The sequence below is a fragment of the Saccopteryx leptura genome, chromosome 2 (assembly GCF_036850995.1).
Source record: "Saccopteryx leptura isolate mSacLep1 chromosome 2, mSacLep1_pri_phased_curated, whole genome shotgun sequence".
In the NCBI taxonomy this organism is placed as follows: domain Eukaryota; kingdom Metazoa; phylum Chordata; class Mammalia; order Chiroptera; family Emballonuridae; genus Saccopteryx; species Saccopteryx leptura.
In genome coordinates, this window is record NC_089504.1 from 152,526,995 (window position 1) to 152,547,209 (window position 20,215).

At 45.5% G+C, this 20,215-nt stretch overlaps 1 protein-coding gene across 1 annotated transcript in view; it reads left to right on the top strand.

The window, feature by feature from the left end:
- The window catches only part of CACNA2D4 (calcium voltage-gated channel auxiliary subunit alpha2delta 4), a 123,345-nt gene that overhangs the window by 98,998 nt on the left and 4,132 nt on the right, over nt 1-20,215 (top strand). Inside the window, 8 exon segments of the mRNA XM_066369084.1 lie at nt 2,617-2,687; nt 3,090-3,165; nt 3,587-3,639; nt 3,932-3,987; nt 4,310-4,330; nt 7,004-7,121; nt 8,800-8,912; nt 19,550-19,632. Of these exon segments, the coding sequence (XP_066225181.1) occupies nt 2,617-2,687; nt 3,090-3,165; nt 3,587-3,639; nt 3,932-3,987; nt 4,310-4,330; nt 7,004-7,121; nt 8,800-8,912; nt 19,550-19,632 (591 nt within the window).

Consider the following 20,215-nt stretch of genomic DNA (forward strand, 5'->3'; position numbering starts at 1 on the left):
TGTTCTATTGTCAGGAATAGAATTCCCACTACAGTGACTTAAGCAAATTAAAGGTTTATTCTCTCACATAAGGAATGGATGAAGGCAGCCCAGGCCTGGTATGGTCCAGTCATTAGGTGCCCACATCCTCAAAATCACAACACAGATACAGGAGCTCCTGCCGTCTTGTCTGCTTTACAGACAAGAAGAATGAGGAGGGCAGCATCCCTGAGAATGAGGAGCTCCTCCTGCAGAGTCATCTCCCTTTAAACAGATTCCTGGAAGTCCCACCATGACTTGACTTTGCTCATACTTATTGGCCAGCCTCAGCTGCAGGGGAGTCTGGGAAATGTGGTCTTTTAGTTGAGCATATTGCTATTATTAAAGTCAGAATATCCCTACCAAAGAAAGGAGGATGGACATTCTCTGCCAGAGTGACATATCTCAAAATCAAGTTGTTTATTTATAGAGGAGGATACATTCTTTCCCACTGTCTAGGAGCTTGTCTTATTCTCAGGGACCTCTCTTCTCAGACTCAACAAACAATAAACATTTTGATGAATAAGCCTAGAATTAGGGAGCAGACTACTCCCAGCATTGATTCATCCCCTTGTCTGCTCACTCACCCCTTCCTTAAGCACATGCACACTGAGTAATGCCGTGAACAAGGCACTGTGGTCTGTGGGGAGCAGAAGTGGGTGTGCCAGCTGGGATCCGCTCCCTGGTCATGCAGGACCACACACATAGTAACTGGAACAGCAAAAAGTATGGCCCAGCTAAGAAGGAGCCTATGATCTGGAGAGACTTCAGGTGGCTTCAGGGCTGCCCCTGGAGAAACAGGCAAGATTGGATGCCTCTCGTTTTCCAGTTTGCATTCTGTCCTGGAATGCCCTGGACTCCTCCATGCTGTCCCTTGCTGTCCACTGCCCTCTGCAAAGACGTCTCATAGGCCTTCCAGTCAGAGCACGTGGGCCTCCCAGACGCAGAGAGAGCAGAGCTCAGACAAGACTGGACTCCTCGTTTTTCTCCCGTGTGCTTTTGTGACAAGCATGTAGTGTCTTAGTGCAGGGGAAGGAATCACTCCTTCTGACCAGAAAGGGGAGAAAAGACAGACTTCTTAGAGGAGGCCGAGAGGGAAGCTCCTTGGAGTGAGGACTGGGGAAGGTAACCACGGCAAGGAGAAGAGCCAAGGACCTAGTGCAGAGGTCAGGAAACTTTTTGGCTGAGAGAGCCATGAATGCCACACATTTTAAAATGTAATTCCGTGAGAGCCATACAACGACCCATGTATGTTACACATTATCCAATAAAAATGTGTTGTTGTCCCATAGGACAGCTGTGATTGGCTCCAGCCACTCAGAACCATGAACATGAGTGGTAGGAAATAAATGGATTGTAATACATGAGAGTGTTTTATATTTTTAATGTTATTATTTCTTTTATTAAAGATTTGTCTGCGAGCCAGATGCAGCAATCAAAAGAGCCACATCTGGCCCATGAGCCATAGGTTCCCGACCCCTGGCCTAGTGTCTTCCCGTCACGCTGGTCCCACTTACCTAGCATCTGCTGTGGCCCAGATGCTTGCTATGCATTATCTCCAGCCTTTCTAGCAACCTGCCCACAGTTACACAGCGGGCAGTGGCAGAGCCAGGATTTGAATCAAAACCCAACACCTAGCCCAGCTGTCTGTGCCGTGCTGAGGACCAGCAAGAGCAGAGGCAGGGCCAGCAGGAGGGCAGTGCCGCAGTGAGGCTGGCCACCGAGGCTGCAGGCACTGTGGGCGTGAGGGCGAGCCAACCTTGCTGGCTCAGGGAATGCCCAGCACATAGTCAGGGGGCCACCTAGTGCTGGTTGATTGGATAATGAAGGAGGGATGGAAGGAGGGGGTCCTTTCCTGAAGTGAAGAAGAGAGTGACCGAATCCCAGCTGTGTGGGAGGAAGACTGCAGCAGTGACTGGGGACTAGGGGGGAACCCAGTTACGGGGCCTGAAGTGGCTGCAGAGAGGTTAGGGGTTTAGGTGAATTCACTGCTGATAAAGTTGGGGTAGTGAATGGCAGATTCACAGGAAACACTGATTAACTGGCAAGGAGGCAGGTGGGAGGGAGGCAGGGGACATCAAAGGCAACTCTAGAGTGCTCCAACTTATTTTAGCTGCGTGATAAGGACGTCGGTGTGAGAGACAGAGCACCACTTTTGAAGATTTTGTGACCATGACCCACAGAAAGAAATACATTTTACATTTGACATAACACACACACACACACACACACACAATCAAGTTTCACAAAACCCTGCTTACCCTGACTGCAGGTGATTAACGCTGATTTGTTCATAAGACTTCTGTACCTTTTTTTTAAAAAAAATGTGACCGCAACCCCCAGATTGATTTCATGGCCAATTAGTGGATGATGACTTAGAGTTTTAAAAGCACTGAGCTGAGAATACAGCAGGGGAGCAGATCACAGAGAGGGGAGAGGTGGAGCGGATCCCGCTGCCCGGATGGTGTTGAAAGGCACATGCAGGGAAAACCTGAGTGGCAGCTAAAGTCTGCAGCTCAGAAATGAGCCCTGGGCCAGCGCAGGAGGCTTAGAAGTCCTCGCCCTGCTCTCTCTCTCTCTCTCTCTCCTCCCCCACAGATGGGAAGATTTCTGGGGGAAGTGGACGGTGCTCTCATGACCGAGCTGCTCAGCATGGGGGTGTTTAACCAGTAAGTGGGCCATGTTCCTCCCCCATCTAAATACCCACAGGAAAGGCAGGATCTGATGCTAAATGGTCCAGACAGATCTTGGGATCCTGCCCTGAAAAACCCAGAGGGAGGGCCTCAGAGTGCTCCAAAAGCAACCTTTCTGAAGGCAGGGACTTGACATGAGGTGGGGAGGGGTGGAAGGACATGTGGGCCCTTAGAAGGAAAACCAGATTCGCCCTTTGTTTTCCTTAAAGCAAAGTTCAGAAATATAACTTTGGGCGTGTGCTCTCTTCCAATCTGCCTGTCCGAACTCATGAACTGTCAGGAATCTGGGTGAATAAAAATTCTGCCTCAGACTTCCCTGGGGCAGGGGTAGAGGCAGGGGACGGTCTAGACTCACCATGTCCACTCTCTGGTTTTCAGAGTGACCATGTATGACTACCAGGCCATGTGCAAACCCCCGAATCACCACCACAGTGCCGCCCGGCCCCTGGTCAGCGTGAGTGCAACCCCTGACCCTCCCCTCTGCCAGACAGCAAACCCCTCCTCCGCCCCTAAAATGAGGTTACTGGTCCCTGCTCTCACCCTGTGTCAGTCAGGCTGCTGGCCCTGGGCCACACTCCGGACTCTGACCAGAAAGTCCTCTCCCATTCCAGCTTGCCCGGCTTGTCCACAGGCCTCTGTCAGAGTAGTGTGGTCACACAGATCATCAGGGACCGCAGGCATGTCACCAAGAGGCTCATCAGGAGGAAGCCCTGCCTGGCCTTGGTGGGCATGTCTGACCCAGGATGTCTGACCTGCAGCAGGAGTTGCTCAGATGACTCAGCTTTCCAGCCGCCCCCTGGCTGGGAAGGGTTGGGTTGGTGGCAACAGGATGGGGTCCCACAGCCTGGGTTAACCATTTGGCTCCTCCTTCCCAGCCCATCTCTGCCCTCCTGACTGTGACCAGATGGCTGGTGAATGAGCTCTTGCTGTGAGTGGGTTTGAGGTGGGGGAAGTGGCTGGGGACAGGGCGGGGCGGGGGGGGACTTGACTCAGGTGTGTGTTCTCAGGGAGCCCAGGGGAGGAGGGAGGGGTCCAGGGAGGAGCTGTCCTGGGCGCATGGGGTTTCCCTCCCTTTTCCTGCTGCCAGGGACACGTCTGCTCAATCAGGGACCCTTGGGCAGGGAGGAGGATGTCCTGGAGACCAGGGCTGGGCCGGGGACCAGTTGGGAGCTCTAATGCTCGAGCTCGGGTCTCTGAAGAGCCAGGGCTGTGTCTGACAGGTTCCTGCTGGAGTGGAGCACCTGGGCCTCCTGGCATGTGGACAGTGGGGCCGAGGGTGAGTCCATGTGACTGCGCAACCGTGAGTTGGATACCAACGCCATTTCAATTAGCTGATTGGAAGCCTTATCCCCCCTGGGTGGGTGACAGATGGGATGGGAACTCTGAACAGTCCAGTGCTCATATCTCATCCTACTTGACCTTCTTTCACCACCTTCCCCTCACCCCTGGCTCCCCTCATCTTTTTGTGACATCACACCATTTTTGGACACCACCGCTTCATGTGACATCATTCATCCCATGTGACGTCACCACCCTGTGACATCCTGACCTCATGTGACATTATACCCACCCTGTGCTGGGCCTCATGTCCTGGGTAGCCAAAGCTGTCTTCCATCACTGTAAGTAGCACGGGCTGTGAAACTGGGTAGTGGGGGAGGGATCACAGAGCCTCATAGGTCTCACTTCAAAGGGTGCATTCAAGATGGCTGAGCGGTTTTCATCCTGGTACTCCAGGACTCAGGGGACATCTCTCAGGTTAAAGCCTGTCCCATTCATTAGGGGTGGGGGTGTAACCCAGACTGTCCCACACAAGGACAGTCTTGCTCCAGGGAAGATGAAACATCCAGCCCTCTCCTTGGGTGAGAGTGTTTATAATTCCAGGAGGGAAGGGTGATATGGTCCATTGGCTGTGACTACATGCAGGTGAGTGGCCACCAGGTCACCCTATGGCACATGAACAGTGGTGCTTCCATCTCAGATGTCCCCTGAGCCCTCAGCTCAGGGTTGAGGGGTGGCAGCAGAGGCCTCATCTGACTGACAACTAGGACACTCTAGGGATACTGTGTCTGCAGCAAACTATGTGAGGGCACTGTCCCCCAGAGGTCTGACCACAAATCAGAGGTGTCCTCACTGTCAGCCAGCTGTGACTCTGGACCACATTCCTGGGAGAGTGAAGCCTGATCTTCAACTGCAAAGGGACAGCAGTCACTTCCACTCCCTGGTGGCCTGGGGCTCCTGCCCACACAGGACTGTCTCCTTTAACTGGTCTAGCTCAGCCCCTCCATGCTGACCGAGCCTCTTCCTTGGTGGTCTTCAGCTTCCCCACTGCCTGGGGGGAATTCTGCTTCCGCACCCCTTCTCTTCCACTGGGTCTGCTTCCTGACAACAAAATCATTTCCATTGTTGTCCTCCCTCCTGCCCTCTATGCCTGCCCCCACCTCCAGCCAACCATTGGCGTCCTCTGACCTTCAGCTCACGTGGCCAATCCCAGCCATGTTCCCAATTTCCTTTTGGAAATCACACCCACAGTCTTCACAGGATTGCTCTGGTGACAGTTCACAGTCCCTTGGTGTTTGTGACAGGAACCATGAGCCATGTGTCACCACCTGTTTAGAAATAGGTCCCTCCTCCCTTCTGCATGGGACACAGGGTGGAGAACAGAGCCCCCCTCTTGTCTTTCTCTGCCAGCGGCCGTACCTTGAAAAGGCTGAGAATGACCTCCCTCTTCCTGTTGTTCAAATTTCTTGTCTTTAGGACAGCTGTCCCAGAACTCCTTCCCTTCCTGCCCACAGGCCTGGCCCGGCCAGTTGTCCATGCCCTCAGAGAAAGAGCACCAGGCTGGGACTCAGTGCTCCATGTGACCTTGAGGAAGCCACTCCCCTATTGTCCTTGGCAGGGTTACTTTTGTTATCACTGAGATGTCCGACCCACACAGAGTGGCTCAGCTGACAGGGCAGACATGCCCACCCAGGCCAGCCCCCACTGGGGATGAAGCCAGATCAGAGTCCCTGGGCATGAAAGGGGAGGAGCTGGGTCCCAAGACTCTGCCGGCTTTAACCAGAACACCCTCTCTTCCATCCCAAGGGGGCTCAGAGAGGGCCCCCCAGCAGCCAGCCCTGAAGGTCAGCGTGACCATGGCTAAAACTGATCACCCCCGCTGAATGCTGTGATGGTTCTTATTCGTGGGGACCCCTGTGCATGCAGACCTCTTGCCATAAAGCTCTGGTGGGATCTTTCCAGATCTAAGTGTGAAGGAGCCCTATTGCTCCCCTACTAACCTTTGCGTGACCCTGCAGAAGGTCGCATCTACAGAATGGGGGGATACTGCCTGCCCTGCCTATTTCAGACATGCTCCAGAACAAAAAGTCTGGTGTGCCGAGTGCCTTAAAGAAACGGGAGCATGGTACTAATAACACGGCACTGCTATTTTGAACAAAAATAATGCCATTCAGCCTGTGAGCTTGTTTGCTCTTTGCTCCCCTCAAGAGCGTGGGCCCTCCAAGGCAGGCTGCTGGGGACTCGCCTTTCTGTGAGCTGAGTCCTTGCTGAGTGGGCTCAAGCGCACCACACAGGCATGCGCTGAGGGCCCCAAAGGCTGGTGGCTCTTGGCACTAGGGACCCCCTCCCAGCCGTCCCCAGGCCCCTGGCAGCCGAGGGCTGGCCCTCGCTGCATGGCTCTCTAACCAGCAGCAGGGACTGAGAGCAGGCCCAGAGCTCGTCTGGGACGTGCCCTTGCAGAATGCCTCAGCTGGGCCTGAGAAAATGTCACCTGTCTGTGCTGGATGGAAGGTCCAACAGGGTGAGGGGGATGAGAAGGGGATGAAGTCTCTGCCAAGCCACGCCTCGGCACTTTGGTCACCTCTGCTCTCCTCTCAGACCCTGCACATCAATGCTGAAAGGAAACTTCGAGAAGCTGCACCCCTACCTCCCCATCCCAGCTGACAATAGGGTACAGACTTGCACAGGCAGGAAGTGGCTTTCCCAAGGTCATGGGGCCAGTGTGTCAATCACACACGCTAACGTCCCAGGCACGCCGATGCCCAGTCTGCTGCCCTGTGCACTGTGATCACCCCATGCCTTTCATTTTGTTCCTTTTCCCTCCTCATTTCCCCCCACCCCTCCTTCACAGGCCCCGAGAGCTATCTGACCAGGGAGCCCTCTGTAAGTGGACTAGCGGCATTCACGGTGGAGGGGCCACCCGGCCCTGGAGGGGTGGAAGCTGAGATCCTGCAGGCCCGACTTCTAAAGCCCTCTGACACCTGTTCTCCCTCCTGGCCTCTGTGTCCCCACAGCCCACAAGCACAAGAAGCAGGAAGTGCTGCAGCCCTGTGACACGGAGTACCCCGTCTTTGTGCACCAGGAGGCCATCCAGGAAGCCAACGGCATCATCAGTTGTGGGTCCTGCCAGAAGTAAGACCTGAGGCAGCTCTGCCTGTCCCCAGCCTGGGGCTGGGCAGTCACTCACAGGGGGTCACCTCTACGTGGGGAGAAAAAAGGGGTGGCTCTGAGTGAACTGTCCCCCTCTTTCCTCGGTGAAAAAGACACAGGCTGAGGCAGAGGGTGTGAGGGAGGAAGCCAGCTGGGGGCTGGGGGCTGTCTGCTGTGCTCAGCTAGGGGGCTAAGGAACAGAGGTCTGGAGGCCAGACCAGCAAGTCCATCTCAGACAGGAAAAAATATGACCCCACAATTCAGTGTCCTCTTCACTCACCCTCGTGTAGCAGATCAGTGTCCGGGCCGTGCAAGCTGGACTTCATCAGCGAGACCCTGAAAAACAAGGGTAGATTTGAGGAAGGAAACAAGACAACTCTCCCTTAGAAATCAGTGCAGAGAAAGGATGTTCTTAGGAGTGAGTGGGCCAGCGCCTCCACCCCTAGGCTGTGGCCTGCACCTGCACTCAGCCTACACTCGAGCACTCCTTCATGTAGAGGCTGCTAGATCCAACCCGCTCTGCCAGGCCCTGGCCCAGGGGTGGGGAGACCTGAATGTAGGTTCTGTTCAGCTGACTCCCACCCCAAACCTCAGGGACCTCGCAACCTAGGAAGTCCTGTCCTAACCCAGGAGACAATGGCCTCCTCTAGGGTCTCCTTGGCCAGCCTTGCCATTTAGCTAGGATTCCCAGGATGTCCCTGAGAGATGCCAGACGTCAAACAAGGTGTTTTATTGTGTAACACCTCAGACTTCATCACCAGACAGAGTCAGGTTTCTGTCTCTCGTCTTGTGTAATGTCAGGCGGTGCACAGCGGTGCACCTTGCTCAAAGGCTTGTTGTGAGAACGAAGTGAATGGTTTGTGCAAAGCAAAGACTTTAGAGTAAACAGACTTGGGTTTAAAACGTGACTCTGCTATTTCCTAGCTGAGTAACCTTGACAAGTTACTGAGCCAATTCTAGCTTAATTTTACTCATCTATGAAACAAAAATAATAGCCTCATGTGGTGTGGTGAAGGTTGTGTACATGTATACGTGTGTGTGTGTGTGTGTGTGTGTGTGTGTGTGTGGTGTGTGTGCATAAAACCACCCATCCCAGAGGAAATGTTCAGTAAGGAACAGCTGTTATATAAGTACACCAGGCCTTGTGCATCATAGGCTTTCCACATCCTTTCCTTCTTCCCTCGTCACAGGACTGCTGGGCAGAATGTAGGGGCACTGTGCCACCCAGTGGTCAACACTGAACATTGTGTCTTTCCTACAAGGCCTGCCGCCACCACCTTCTTTCTCCCAAAGCAAGGACAGCCACACATCCCTATTTGTTTGGCACAATCCTGACTTATATGCCTGTTGTCCTTGCATATATTAATAACAACTCCTTTCACTCTCAAAAATGTCCCAATTTTGACTTCCCCCCCTTCTCCAATCTGCTAGTAAAAGAGCAGTACAAATGCAAAGGCTTGTGGGTAAAATAAGCCAATAGAACTGAGCCAGTTCCCCAGGACTGTTCCTCTAAGGAACCTTGATCTGAACTGCCTTGCGGTTCCATTTCTTCCCCTGCCACCCCGGCTCCACATTGGAAGTCTCCAGAAGTCCTCCTCCCCAAAAGCCCAAGGTCAAGTCTTCCTCAGATTCCATGGCCCCATCTCTCTCCTTGCTGCAGGATATTTGTGATGCAACAGATTCCCAGTAGTAACCTGCTCCTCCTGGTGACAGACTCCACCTGTGACTGTAGCAGCTTCCCGCTAGTCCTGCAGGAGGCTACAGAAGTCAAATATATCCTCTAAATCCTCCAGGATGTGTGGGGTGAGGGAGGGGTGGCCGTGCAGAAGGGACTGAGGGGCTCAGACTTTTTAAAAATTCATTTATTTTTATTTAGACAATTAAATTTAACAGGGTGATATTGGTCAACTAGAGTACACAGATTTATAGAAAACATCTCCACATCGTTTGGACAGTCGATTATGTTGTATACCCATCACCCAAAGTCAAATCATCCTCCGTCACCTTATATTTGTTTCTCTTTATGCCCCTCCCCTCTTCCCATTCTCATCCTTTTCTTCCCTCCCCTTCCCCCTGGTAACCACTGCACTCTTATGTATGTCCATGACTCTCACTTTTGTGTCTTACTTATGTATGGAATCCTGTAGTTCTTAGCTTTTTCTGATTTACTTATTTCACTCAGTATAATGTTATCAAGGTCCATCCATGTTGTCGTAAATGATCCTATGTCATCATTTCTTATGGCTGAGTAGTATTCCATAGTGTATATGTACCACATCTTCTTTATCCAATCCTCTATTGAAGGGCATTTCAGCTGTTTCCATGTCTTGGCCACTGTGAACAATGCTGTGATGAACATGGGACTGCATGTGTCTTTTCGTATCCATGTTTTCAAGTTTTGGGGTATATACCTGGTAGAGGGATTGCTGGGTCATATGGTAGTTCTATTCTTAATTTTTTGAGGAACCACCATACTTTCTGCCATAATGGTTGTACTAATTTACATTCCCACCAGCAGTGAATGAGAGCCTCTCCAACACTTGTTACAACTTATCTTGTTGATAATAGCCAATCTAACAGGTGTGAGGTGATACCTCATTGTAGTTTTGATTTGCATTTCTCTAATAGCTAATAAAGGTGAGCATCTTTTCATATATCTGTTGTCCATTTATATTTCTTCTTAGGAGAAGTGTCTGTTCATGTCCTCTTCCCATTTTTTTTTTTTTTTTTTACAGAGACAGAGAGAGAGAGAGTCAGAGAGAGGGATAGACAGGGACAGACAGACAGGAACAGAGAGATGAGAAGCATCAATCATTAGTTTTTCATTGTGCATTGCAACACCTTAATTGTTCATTGATTGCTTTCTCATACGTGCCTTGACTGTGGGCCTTCAGCAGACCGAGTAACCCCTTGCTCGAGCCTGCGACCTTGGGCTCAAGCTGGTGAGCTTTTGCTCAAACCAGATGAGCCCTCAATCAAGCTGGAGACCTTGGGGTCTCGAACCTGGGTCTTCCGCATCCCAGTCTGGCACTCTATCCACTGCGCCACCACCCAGGCAGGCCTCTTCTCATTTTTTTATTGGATTGTTTGTTGCTGAGTTTTGTGAGTTCTTTATATATTTTGGATATTAACCTCTTATCTGGGCTGCTGTTGTTTGAAAACATCATCGCCCGTTTAGTTGGCTGTTTGTTTTGTTGACAGTTTCTTTTGCTGTGCAGAAGCTTCTTAGTCTGATTTGGTCCCATTAATTTATTTTTGCCTTTACTTCTCTTGCCTTTGGGATCAAATTCATAAAATGTTCTCTACAGCCAAGGTCCATGAGTTTAGTACCTATGTTTTCTTCTGTGTAATTTATTGTTTCAGATCTTATATTTGGGTCTTTGATCCATTTTGAATTCATTTTTGTGCAAGGAGACAAACTGTAGTCAAGTTTCATTCTTTTGTGTGTGGCTTTCCAATTTATTGAAGAGGCTTTCTTTTCTCCATTGTGTATTTTGGCTCCTTTATCAAAGATGATTTGACCATATATATGTGGTTTTATTTCTGGGCTCTCTATTTTGTTCCATTGGTCTGTGTGTCTATTTTTCTGCCAATACCATGCTGTTTTGATTATTGTGGCTCTGTAGTATAATTTGAAGTCAGGTGTTCTAATGCCTCCAGCTTCGTTTTTTTCCTTAGAATTACTTGGGTTATTTGGGGTATTTTATGGTTCCATATAAACCTGATGATATTTTGTTCCATTTCTTTAAAAACTGACATTGGAATTTTGATTGGAATTGCATTAAATTTGTATATTGATTTGGGTAATATGGCCATTTTGACTATTTTAATACTTCCTATCCAAGAACAAGGAATATTTTTCCATTTCACTGTGTCTTCTTTTTTTTTTTTTTATAATAATTTTATTTTTTTAATGGGGTGACATCAATAAATCAGGATACATATATTCAAAGATAACAAGTCCAGATTATCTTATCATTCAATTATGTTGCATACCCATCACTCAAAGTCAGATTGTCCTCTGTCACCTTCTATCTTGTTTTCTTTGTGCCCCTCCCCCTCCCCCTTTCCCTCTCCCATTCCCCCCTCCCCCCCGCAACCACCACACTCTTATCAATGTCTCTTAGTTTCACTTTTATGTCCCACCTACGTATGGAATATGCAGTTCCTGGTTTTTTCTGATTTACTTATTTCGCTTCATATCATGTTATCAAGATCCCACCATTTTGCTGTAAATGTACCGATGTCATCATTTCTTATGGCTGAGTAGTATTCCATAGTGTATATGTGCCACATCTTCCTTATCCAGTCATCTATTGATGGGCTTTTTGGTTGTTTCCATGTCCTGGCCACTGTGAACAATGCTGCAATAAACATGGGGCTGCATGTGTCTTTATGTATCAATGTTTCTGAGTTTTTGGGGTATATACCCAGTAGAGGGATTGCTGGGTCATAAGGTAGTTCTATTTTCAGTTTTTTGAGGAACCACCATACTTTCTTCCATAATGGTTGTACTACTTTACATTCCCACCAACAGTGTATGAGGGTTCCTTTTTCTCCACAGCCTCTCCAACATTTGCTATTACCTGTCTTGCTAATAATAGCTAATCGAACAGGTGTGAGGTGGTATCTCATTGCAGTTTTGATTTGCATTTCTCTAATAGCTAAAGAAGATGAGCATTTTTTCATATATCTGTTGGCCATTTGTATTTCTTCCTGGGAGAAGTGTCTGTTCATATCCTCTTGCCATTTTTTTATTGGATTGTTTGTTTGTTTGTTGTTGAGTTTTATGAGTTCTTTGTGTATTTTGGATATTAGGCCCTTATCTGAGCTGTTGTTTGAAAATATCATTTCCCATTTAGTTGGCTTTCTGTTTATTTTGTTATCAGTTTCTCTTGCTGAGCAAAAACTTCTTAGTCTGATGTAGTCCCATTCATTAATTTTTGCCTTCACTTCTCTTGCCTGTGGAGTCAAATTCATAAAATGCTCTTTAAAACCCAGGTCCATGAGTTGAGTACCTATGTCTTCTTCTATGTACTTAATTGTTTCAGGTCTTATGTTTAGATCTTTGATCCATTTTGAGTTAATTTTTGTACAGGGGGACAAACTGTAGTCCAGTTTCATTCTTTTGCATATGGCTTTCCAGTTTTCCCAGCACCATTTATTGAAGAGGCTTTCTTTTCTCCATTGTGTGTTGTTGGCCCCTTTATCAAAAATTATTTGACTATATATATGTGGTTTTATTTCTGGACTTTCTATTCTGTTCCATTGGTCTGAGTGTCTATTTTTCTGCCAATACCATGCTGTTTTGATTGTCGTGGCCCTATAATAGAGTTTGAAGTCAGGTATTGTAATGCCCCCAGCTTCATTCTTTTTCTTTAGGATTGCTTTGGCTATTCGGGGTTTTTTATAATTCCATATAAATCTGATGATTTTTTGCTCTATTTCTTTAAAAAACGTCATTGGAAGTTTGATGGGAATTGCATTAAATTTGTATATTGCTTTGGGTAATATAGTCATCTTGATTATATTTATTCTTCCTAGCCAAGAACAAGGTATATTCTTCCATCTCATTATATCTTTTTTGATTTCCCTTAACAATGGTTTATAGTTTTCATTATATAAGTCCTTTACATTCTTTGTTATGTTTATTCCTAAGTATTTTATTTTTTTTGTTGCAATTGTGAAGGGGATTATTCTTTTGAGTTCATTCTCAGTTGTTTCATTGTTGGCATATAGAAAGGCTATTGACTTCTGTATGTTAATTTTGTATCCTGCGACCTTACTGTATTGGCTTATTGTTTCTAGTAGTCTTTTTGTGGATTCTTTGGGGTTTTCGATGTATAGGATCATATCATCTGCAAAAAGTGATACCTTTACTTCTTTTCCGATATGGATGCCTTTTATTTCTTTGTCTTGTCTGATTGCTCTGGCTAGAACCTCTAGTACCACATTAAATAAGAGTGGAGAGAGTGGACAACCCTGTCTTGTTCCTGATTTAAGGGGAAAGCCTTCAGTTTAGTGCCATTTAATATGATGTTAGCTGATGGTTTATCATATATGGCCTTTATCATGTTGAGATATTTTCCTTCTATACCCATTTTGTTGAGAGTCTTAAACATAAAATTGTGTTGTATTTTATCAAAAGCCTTTTCTGCATCTATTGATAAGATCATGTGGTTTTTGTTCTTTGTTTTGTTGATATGGTGTATTACGTTAACCGTTTTACGTATGTTGAACCATCCTTGAGATTCTGGGATGAATCCCACTTGATCATGATGTATTATTTTTTTAATATGTTGTTGTATTCGATTTGCTAGTATTTTGTTTAGTATTTTAGCATCTGTATTCATTAGAGATATTGGTCTGTAGTTTTCTTTTTTTGTGCCATCCTTGCCTGGTTTTGGTATGAGGGTTATGTTGGCCTCATAAAATGTGTTTGGAAGTATTGCTTCTTCTTCAATTTTTTGGAAGACTTTGAGTAGAATAGGAACCAAGTCTTCTTTGAATGTTTGATAAAATTCGCTGGTATAGCTGTCAGGGCCTGGACTTTTATTTTTGGGGAGGTTTTTAATGTTTTTTTCTATTTCTTCTCTACTGATAGGTCTGTTTAGGCTTTCTGCTTCTTCTTGACTCAGTCTAGGAAGGTTGTATTGTTCTAGGAATTTATCTATTTCTTCTAGGTTGTTGAATTCAGTGGCATAAAGTTTTTCATAGTATTCTACAATAATTCTTTGTATATCAATGGTGTCCGTGGTGATTTCTCCTCTTTCATTTTGGATTTTGTTTATATGAGTTCTTTCTCTTTTTTCCTTGGTAAGTCTTGCCAAGGGTTTGTCATTTTTGTTGATCTTTTCAAAGAACCAGCTCCTTGTTCTATTAATTTTTTCTATAGTTTTTCTGTTCTCTAATTCATTTATTTCTGCTCTGATTTTTATTATCTCCTTTCTTCGGCTGGTTTTGGGTTGTCTTTGTTCTTCTTTTTCTAGTTCCTTAAGGTGGGAAGTTAAGTGGTTCACTTGGGCTCTCTCTTGTTTGTTCATATATGCCTGAAGTGATATGAACTTCCCTCTTATCACTGCTTTTGCTGCATCCCATAGATTCTGATATGTCGTATTGTCATTTTCATTAGTCTGTATATATCTTTTGCTCTCTGCACTTATTTCTTCTTTGACCCATCTATTTTTTAAAAGTATGTTGTTTAGTTTCCACATTTTTGTGGGATTTTTTTCCTCTTTTTTGCAGTTGAATTCTAGTTTCAAGGCTTTATGATCAGAAAATATGCTTGGTACAACTTCGATTTTTCTGAATTTGCTGATGTTGTTTTTGTGGCCCAACATATGGTCAATTCTTGAGAATGATCCATGTACACTGGAGAAAAATGTATACTCAGTCACTTTGGGATGAAATGTCCTGTAGATGTCTATCATATCCAGGTGCTCTAGTGTTTTGTTTAAGGCCACTATGTCTTTGTTGATTCTCTGTTTGGATGACCAATCTAGAGCCGTCAGCGGTGTATTGAGGTCTCCAAGTATGATTGTATTTTTGTCAGTTTTTGTTTTAAGATCAATAAGTAGCTGTCTTATATATTTTGGTGCTCCTTGGTTTGGTGCATATATATTAAGAATTGTTATGTCTTCTTGATTCAGTGTCCCCTTAGCCATTATGAAATGGCCATTTCTGTCTCTGAGTACTTTCCTGTCTTGTAGTCAGCATTATCCGATATGAGTATTGCTACACCTGCTTTTTTTTGGATGTTATTTGCTTGGAGTATTGTTTTCCAGCCTTTCACTTTGAATTTGTTTTTATCCTTGTTACTTAGATGAGTTTCCTGTAGGCAGCATACAGTTGGATTTTCTTTTTTAATCCATTCTGCTACTCTATGCCTTTTTATTGGTGAGTTTAATCCATTTACATTTAGTGTAATTATTGACACTTGTGAGTTCCCTATTGCCATTTTATATCTTGCTTTCTGTTAGTTTTGTGTCTTGTTTGATCCTTCTTTTTCGTTTTTCTATCTTTTGTTTTATTTGGTTGTATTCCATACATCTTTCCTCTGTTGCTATCTTTTTTATCTCATGTGCTTCTGTGGTGGTTTTTTCAATGGTGGTTACCTTTGAGTAATGAAAAGGGTCCCTACCCTGTTCATTGTAGTGAACTATTTTGTGAGTACTTTTGCACTCCATCGTCCTTTGTTACTGTTAATCTCCATCTTCTCCCCCTCTTTCTTTTTGTTGTCACAGTTTAAATTTGTTTTTTGTGTGTTCTTCTTGGAGCTTTTACTTGTGGCTCTGTTTTTTTTTGTTCTTTGTATCTGATTGGAGAACCCCTTTTAGTAATTCCTGGAGTGGGGGTTTTCTGATGATAAATTCCCTCATCTTTTCTGTATCTGTGAATGTTTTTATTTCTCCTTCATATTTGAAGGATAGCTTTGATGGGTATAGTATTCGTGGCTGAAAGTTCCTCTCTTTCAGGACTTTAAATATTGGGGTCCACTCTCTTCTAGCTTGTAGAGTTTCTGCTGAGAAATCTGATGATAATCTAATGGGCCTTCCTTTATATGTTGTATTCTTCTTTTCCCTGGCTGCCTTGAGAATTTTTTCTTTGCTGTTGGTTTGTGTCAATTTCATTATGATATGCCTTGGAGTAGGTTTGTTGGGGTTAAGAAAACTCGGAGTTCTGTTTGCTTCTTGAACTTGAGGCTTTAGTTCTTTCCACAGGCTTGGGAAGTTCTCATCTATTATTTGTTTGAGTATGTTCTCCATTCCATTTTCTCTCTCTTCTCCCTCTGATATACCTATTATTCTTATGTTATTCTTTTTGATGGAGTCAGATAATTCTTGTAGGGCTATCTCATTTTTTTAAATTTTTGAGTCTCTTTATTCTGCTCTCTGTTGTGCCTCAAGTTGCTTGTCTTCTATTTCATTAATCCTCTCTTCTATCTGACCTGTTCTATTAGCTAAGCTTGTTACTTTGTTTTTCAGCTCATGAATTGAGTTTTTTATCTCTGTTTGATTTGTTTTTATAGTTTCAATTTCCTTGGACATATATTCTTTGTGTTCATTGAGTTGTTTTCTGAGCTCCCTAAATTGCCTTTCTGTGTTTTCTTGTATATCTCGAAGGATTTTTAGGATTTCTATCTTGAATTCTCTGTCATTTAGCTCCAAGGTTTCCAATATATTAAATTTTTTCTCCATAGATTTTTCCTCATCTAGCTGTGTTACCTCTCTTTCTTTTGTATCCATGATATTTGATTTTCTCTTCCTTAATGACATCTGAGGGTGGTTTTGTTGATAGTATTAATGAGATTTAATAAAGAATAAAAAGTTAAAAAAATAAAAAATCAAAAAGAGTTGTTTTTTTTTAAAAATTAATAATGAAATAAAGAAAAATAAAATAAAATAAAAATTAAAAAAAAAGGAAATTATTCCCCCCCTCCTTTTTTCCTCTCCTCTCCTCTCCCCTCTTTCTTGAGAAAATCTTGTGATGAACTGTGAATTATAACAAACAATGCCTGTAATGGAGGGCCTGAATTGGGGAAAAGTAATAAAGGGGCAAAAAAAAGAAAAAAAGAAAAAAGAAAAAAGAAGGGGGTATGGACCCACAAAAAGCAAATAAGGAAAAAAATTTGGGTCAAGAATAAAATGATTTGCTTTTAGGTGTTGGTTGACTAGGAGTTATAATGAGAGGAATAAGAGGAAAACAGAAAAATGGGGGGACAAATTAAAAAATTACTATTGTATTTAGTGGAACAAGAACTAGATAAAAGGGAGAGCCAGGGATGGGAGCACTGCTAGTGAGTTAAAAAGGTGAAGTAAAAACCCCCCAAAATGCCACAAACATAAGTTTGAGTCCCAGATAAGATAATTTGTTTGTTATTGAGGTTTGAATGAGAGGAGATGTAAAGGAGAAAGGAAGAAACTAATATAGAGGGAGAAAAGAAAGAGAGAGAGAGAAAAAAAAAGAGGGAACCACTAAAAGAAGAAAAAAGAAAAAAAAGGAGAGAGAGAGAGAGAGAGAGAGTTAAGGGTTTTGGAGTGCAACCCTCATAGAGAGAAAGGAAGAGGAGAGAAAAGATAATGGGAGATGTAACACTTATGGGTAGTGTAGTTCAAGGAGAGGAGAGAGTAAGACCGGCAGAGAGTTAATCGGCCAAATTGGAGGAGGAGAAAAAATATCAAGAATGAAGATAAGAGAAACAAATGAACAAATATAATAAAATGGGATAGGTTATAAAGTCTGCAGATTATTCTTGATTTTGAGAGGTTATCTTCTTGCTTTTTCTTTTTTCTCCCTCTTCCTGGTCGGTGACTCTGTACTCCAGGTTCTGCCCCTTTGGCACGCTCAGGTAGAGGTTTGCAGTTGTAAGTCTCTATGGCGATGTCATGTATTGTGCTTTAGTCTCGTTGGCAGTTGAGGCTCATTAGCATTTATAGGCTCCGACAGTGAGAGAGTCCGTGTTCCTGGAGCCTTTCTCCTAGTCTTTCCTTCCTCAATTAGTAGCCTGATAATGCAGCTATGGGGTTGCTGCTGCCTCTGCCTGGATAGTAAGAGGCTCAAAGAGCTGGCAACTCCCCACTCTATTTCCACTCAGCACAGGGCTCTGGGTAAGGCTCAGTCAGTCAGAGCTGCTAGCATAATCAGGCGGGGTTTCCGCCCACTCAAAGACCTCTGGCTCTGCCACTCTGTCCAGTAACACAGGCGGGCTCCCACTTCTGGGGCACTTGGAGGAAACTCTTGCTCACTATCTGCGTGCGCAGACCAGGATATCCAGCCAGCAGTCTCACGCTCTGAGTGAAACCCCCAACCGCATGGAAAAGTTGCAGCGTTGGAATTGGCTCTCGCTCCGTCCCCGTGCGTGGCTTTTGCAAGGTGCTGGGGCGGCCCGAGATTCCTCTTTGGCCCACACAAAGGCCCCTGACTCTGCCCCTCTGTGCGATAACACGGGCGCGCACTGCCGAGGCACTTGGTGGAATCTCTCGCTCACTATCTGCACGCGTAGACCAGGATATGAGGCCGGCCGCGTTTCCCTCTGAGTGAATCCCCTACCAGCACGGAAAAGTTCCACCGTTGGAATTAGTTCTCGCTCCCTCCCGTGCGCGGCTTTCCCAGGGTGCTGGGGCTGCCCAGAGATTCTGCTTTTGGCCCACAGAAAGGCCTCTGACTCTGCCTCTCTGTGGGGTAACACGGGCACCCACTCCCGGGGCTTAGGAAGGAATCTCTCGCCCACTATCTGCGCATGCCGACCAGGAGATTGGGTAAAATGGCTGCCTCGCTTGTCTTTCTTTGTTTGGGTTTGGCGCGAGTGTTAGCTTGTATTGCCCGGGTTGCCACAGGATCAGTTTTTCCTCGGCTTGGATCTCCGTGCCACAGCCTGGTTTGGCCGTTTGTGCCGCGGCCTGGATCTATTCACCCCCTTTGCCCGCCTCAGTTTCTATATTCACGGATCCCAGAGAAAGCCGCCCTGTTTAGGTTAGTGAGGAAGGCGGAGCATTTCTTACTCCCTATTTCCTTCGGGATTTGGTTATATATTTAGCCAATTTTTCGCTCAACCATACCTTCTGGTGTATTGCAAAACATCTGGAGGCTCCAAGGATAGGTTTTTCTGTTTCTTGTTGAAGATCTTGTTGAGTTTTGGGGGAGATTTATCGGTATCGCTTCCTACCCTGCCATTACTCTGACGTCATCTATCTGTGTCTTCTTTTTATTTCCTTTAATAATGCTTTGTAGTTTTCAGTATATAGGTCCTTTACATTCTTTGTTATGTTTATTCCTAGGTATTTTATTTTGTTGTAACTGTAAAAGGGATTGTTTTTTTGAGCTGATTTTCTGAAGTTTCATTGTTGGCATAAAAGAAAGCAATAGACTTATGTATATTAATTTTGTATCCTGTGACCTTACCGTATTGGTTTATTGTTTCTAATAGTTTTTCTGTGGAGTCTTTGGGGTTTTCTATATACAGGATCATGCCATCTGCAAAAAGTGAAACTTTTACTTCTTCTTTCCGAATATGAATGCCTTTTGATTCTTTCTCTTGTCTGATTGCTCTGGCTAGAACTTCTAGGCCTATGTTGAATAGGAGTGGAGAGAGTGGGCAGCCTTGTCTTATTCCTGATTTTAGAGGAAAAGTTTTCAGTGTTTTACCATTTAGTATGGTTAGCTGATAATTTGTCATAAATGGCTCAGACTTTGAGGCTCAGGCCGACCTTGCTCACCACCAACATCCCAGCCTCTCCCACAGAGCACCCTTGTTTGTTCCCCAGCCCTTCCCCCAGGCCTTTGGGGGCTGCCTCCTGATCCTGGGAGCCACTTGCAAGGCAGCTGGTCCTACCTGGGTTGGGCTCTCCCAGAACTTAGCCTCCGAATCAGCTCCTGTCATGAGGTGTTTGCCTTAACAGTGCATCCTGCACATAATGCCTCTATCAAGTGTGACAGGATGCGCTCCCAGAAGCTCCGCCGGAGACCAGATTCCTGTCACGCCTTCCATCCAGAGGTGGGTGCTGAAGGGGGCGAGGTATGGGCTTGCTTTTCACTCCTCAGTCCTTTGCTCTGTGGCTGTGCCTGCACATGAATGCATCTAGGCGCAGGATGCAACTGCACACGGACACCTTCATACATGTGCATCAAATACCAAGTCAGCTAGCACCTGAGGGGCTTCTACAGACAGAGCCTCAGTTCCCGGGGTTTGCGCCCTCATGAATCAACATGCAGCTTCTCCTCATTATCCTCGTGGCTGCTCGCTCAGCTGCATGTGATTTCAGCAAAGAGGAGGAAACCATTATGTGCTAAATACTAATAATGACTGACTTTTATTGAGCACCCCGCATGTGGCAGGCCTGAGCTGGGTGCTTTATGCACAGTATCATCTTTGCTGGATATGCTCCCACATAATCCACATCAAAGGAGCTCCCAGAGTTGATGGCTTCTCTGAAGTCATTCTAAGGATGACCCCACAGCCGCTCCAAGACTGGAGGCAAACAGAGCCCAGTTCTGGGGCTCAGTGTACAATCTCTACTTTCCTCTAAAGGGTAGGGGGTCTAAGAAAGGTGGCAGTGCTTCCTCTACTTTCTGAAACT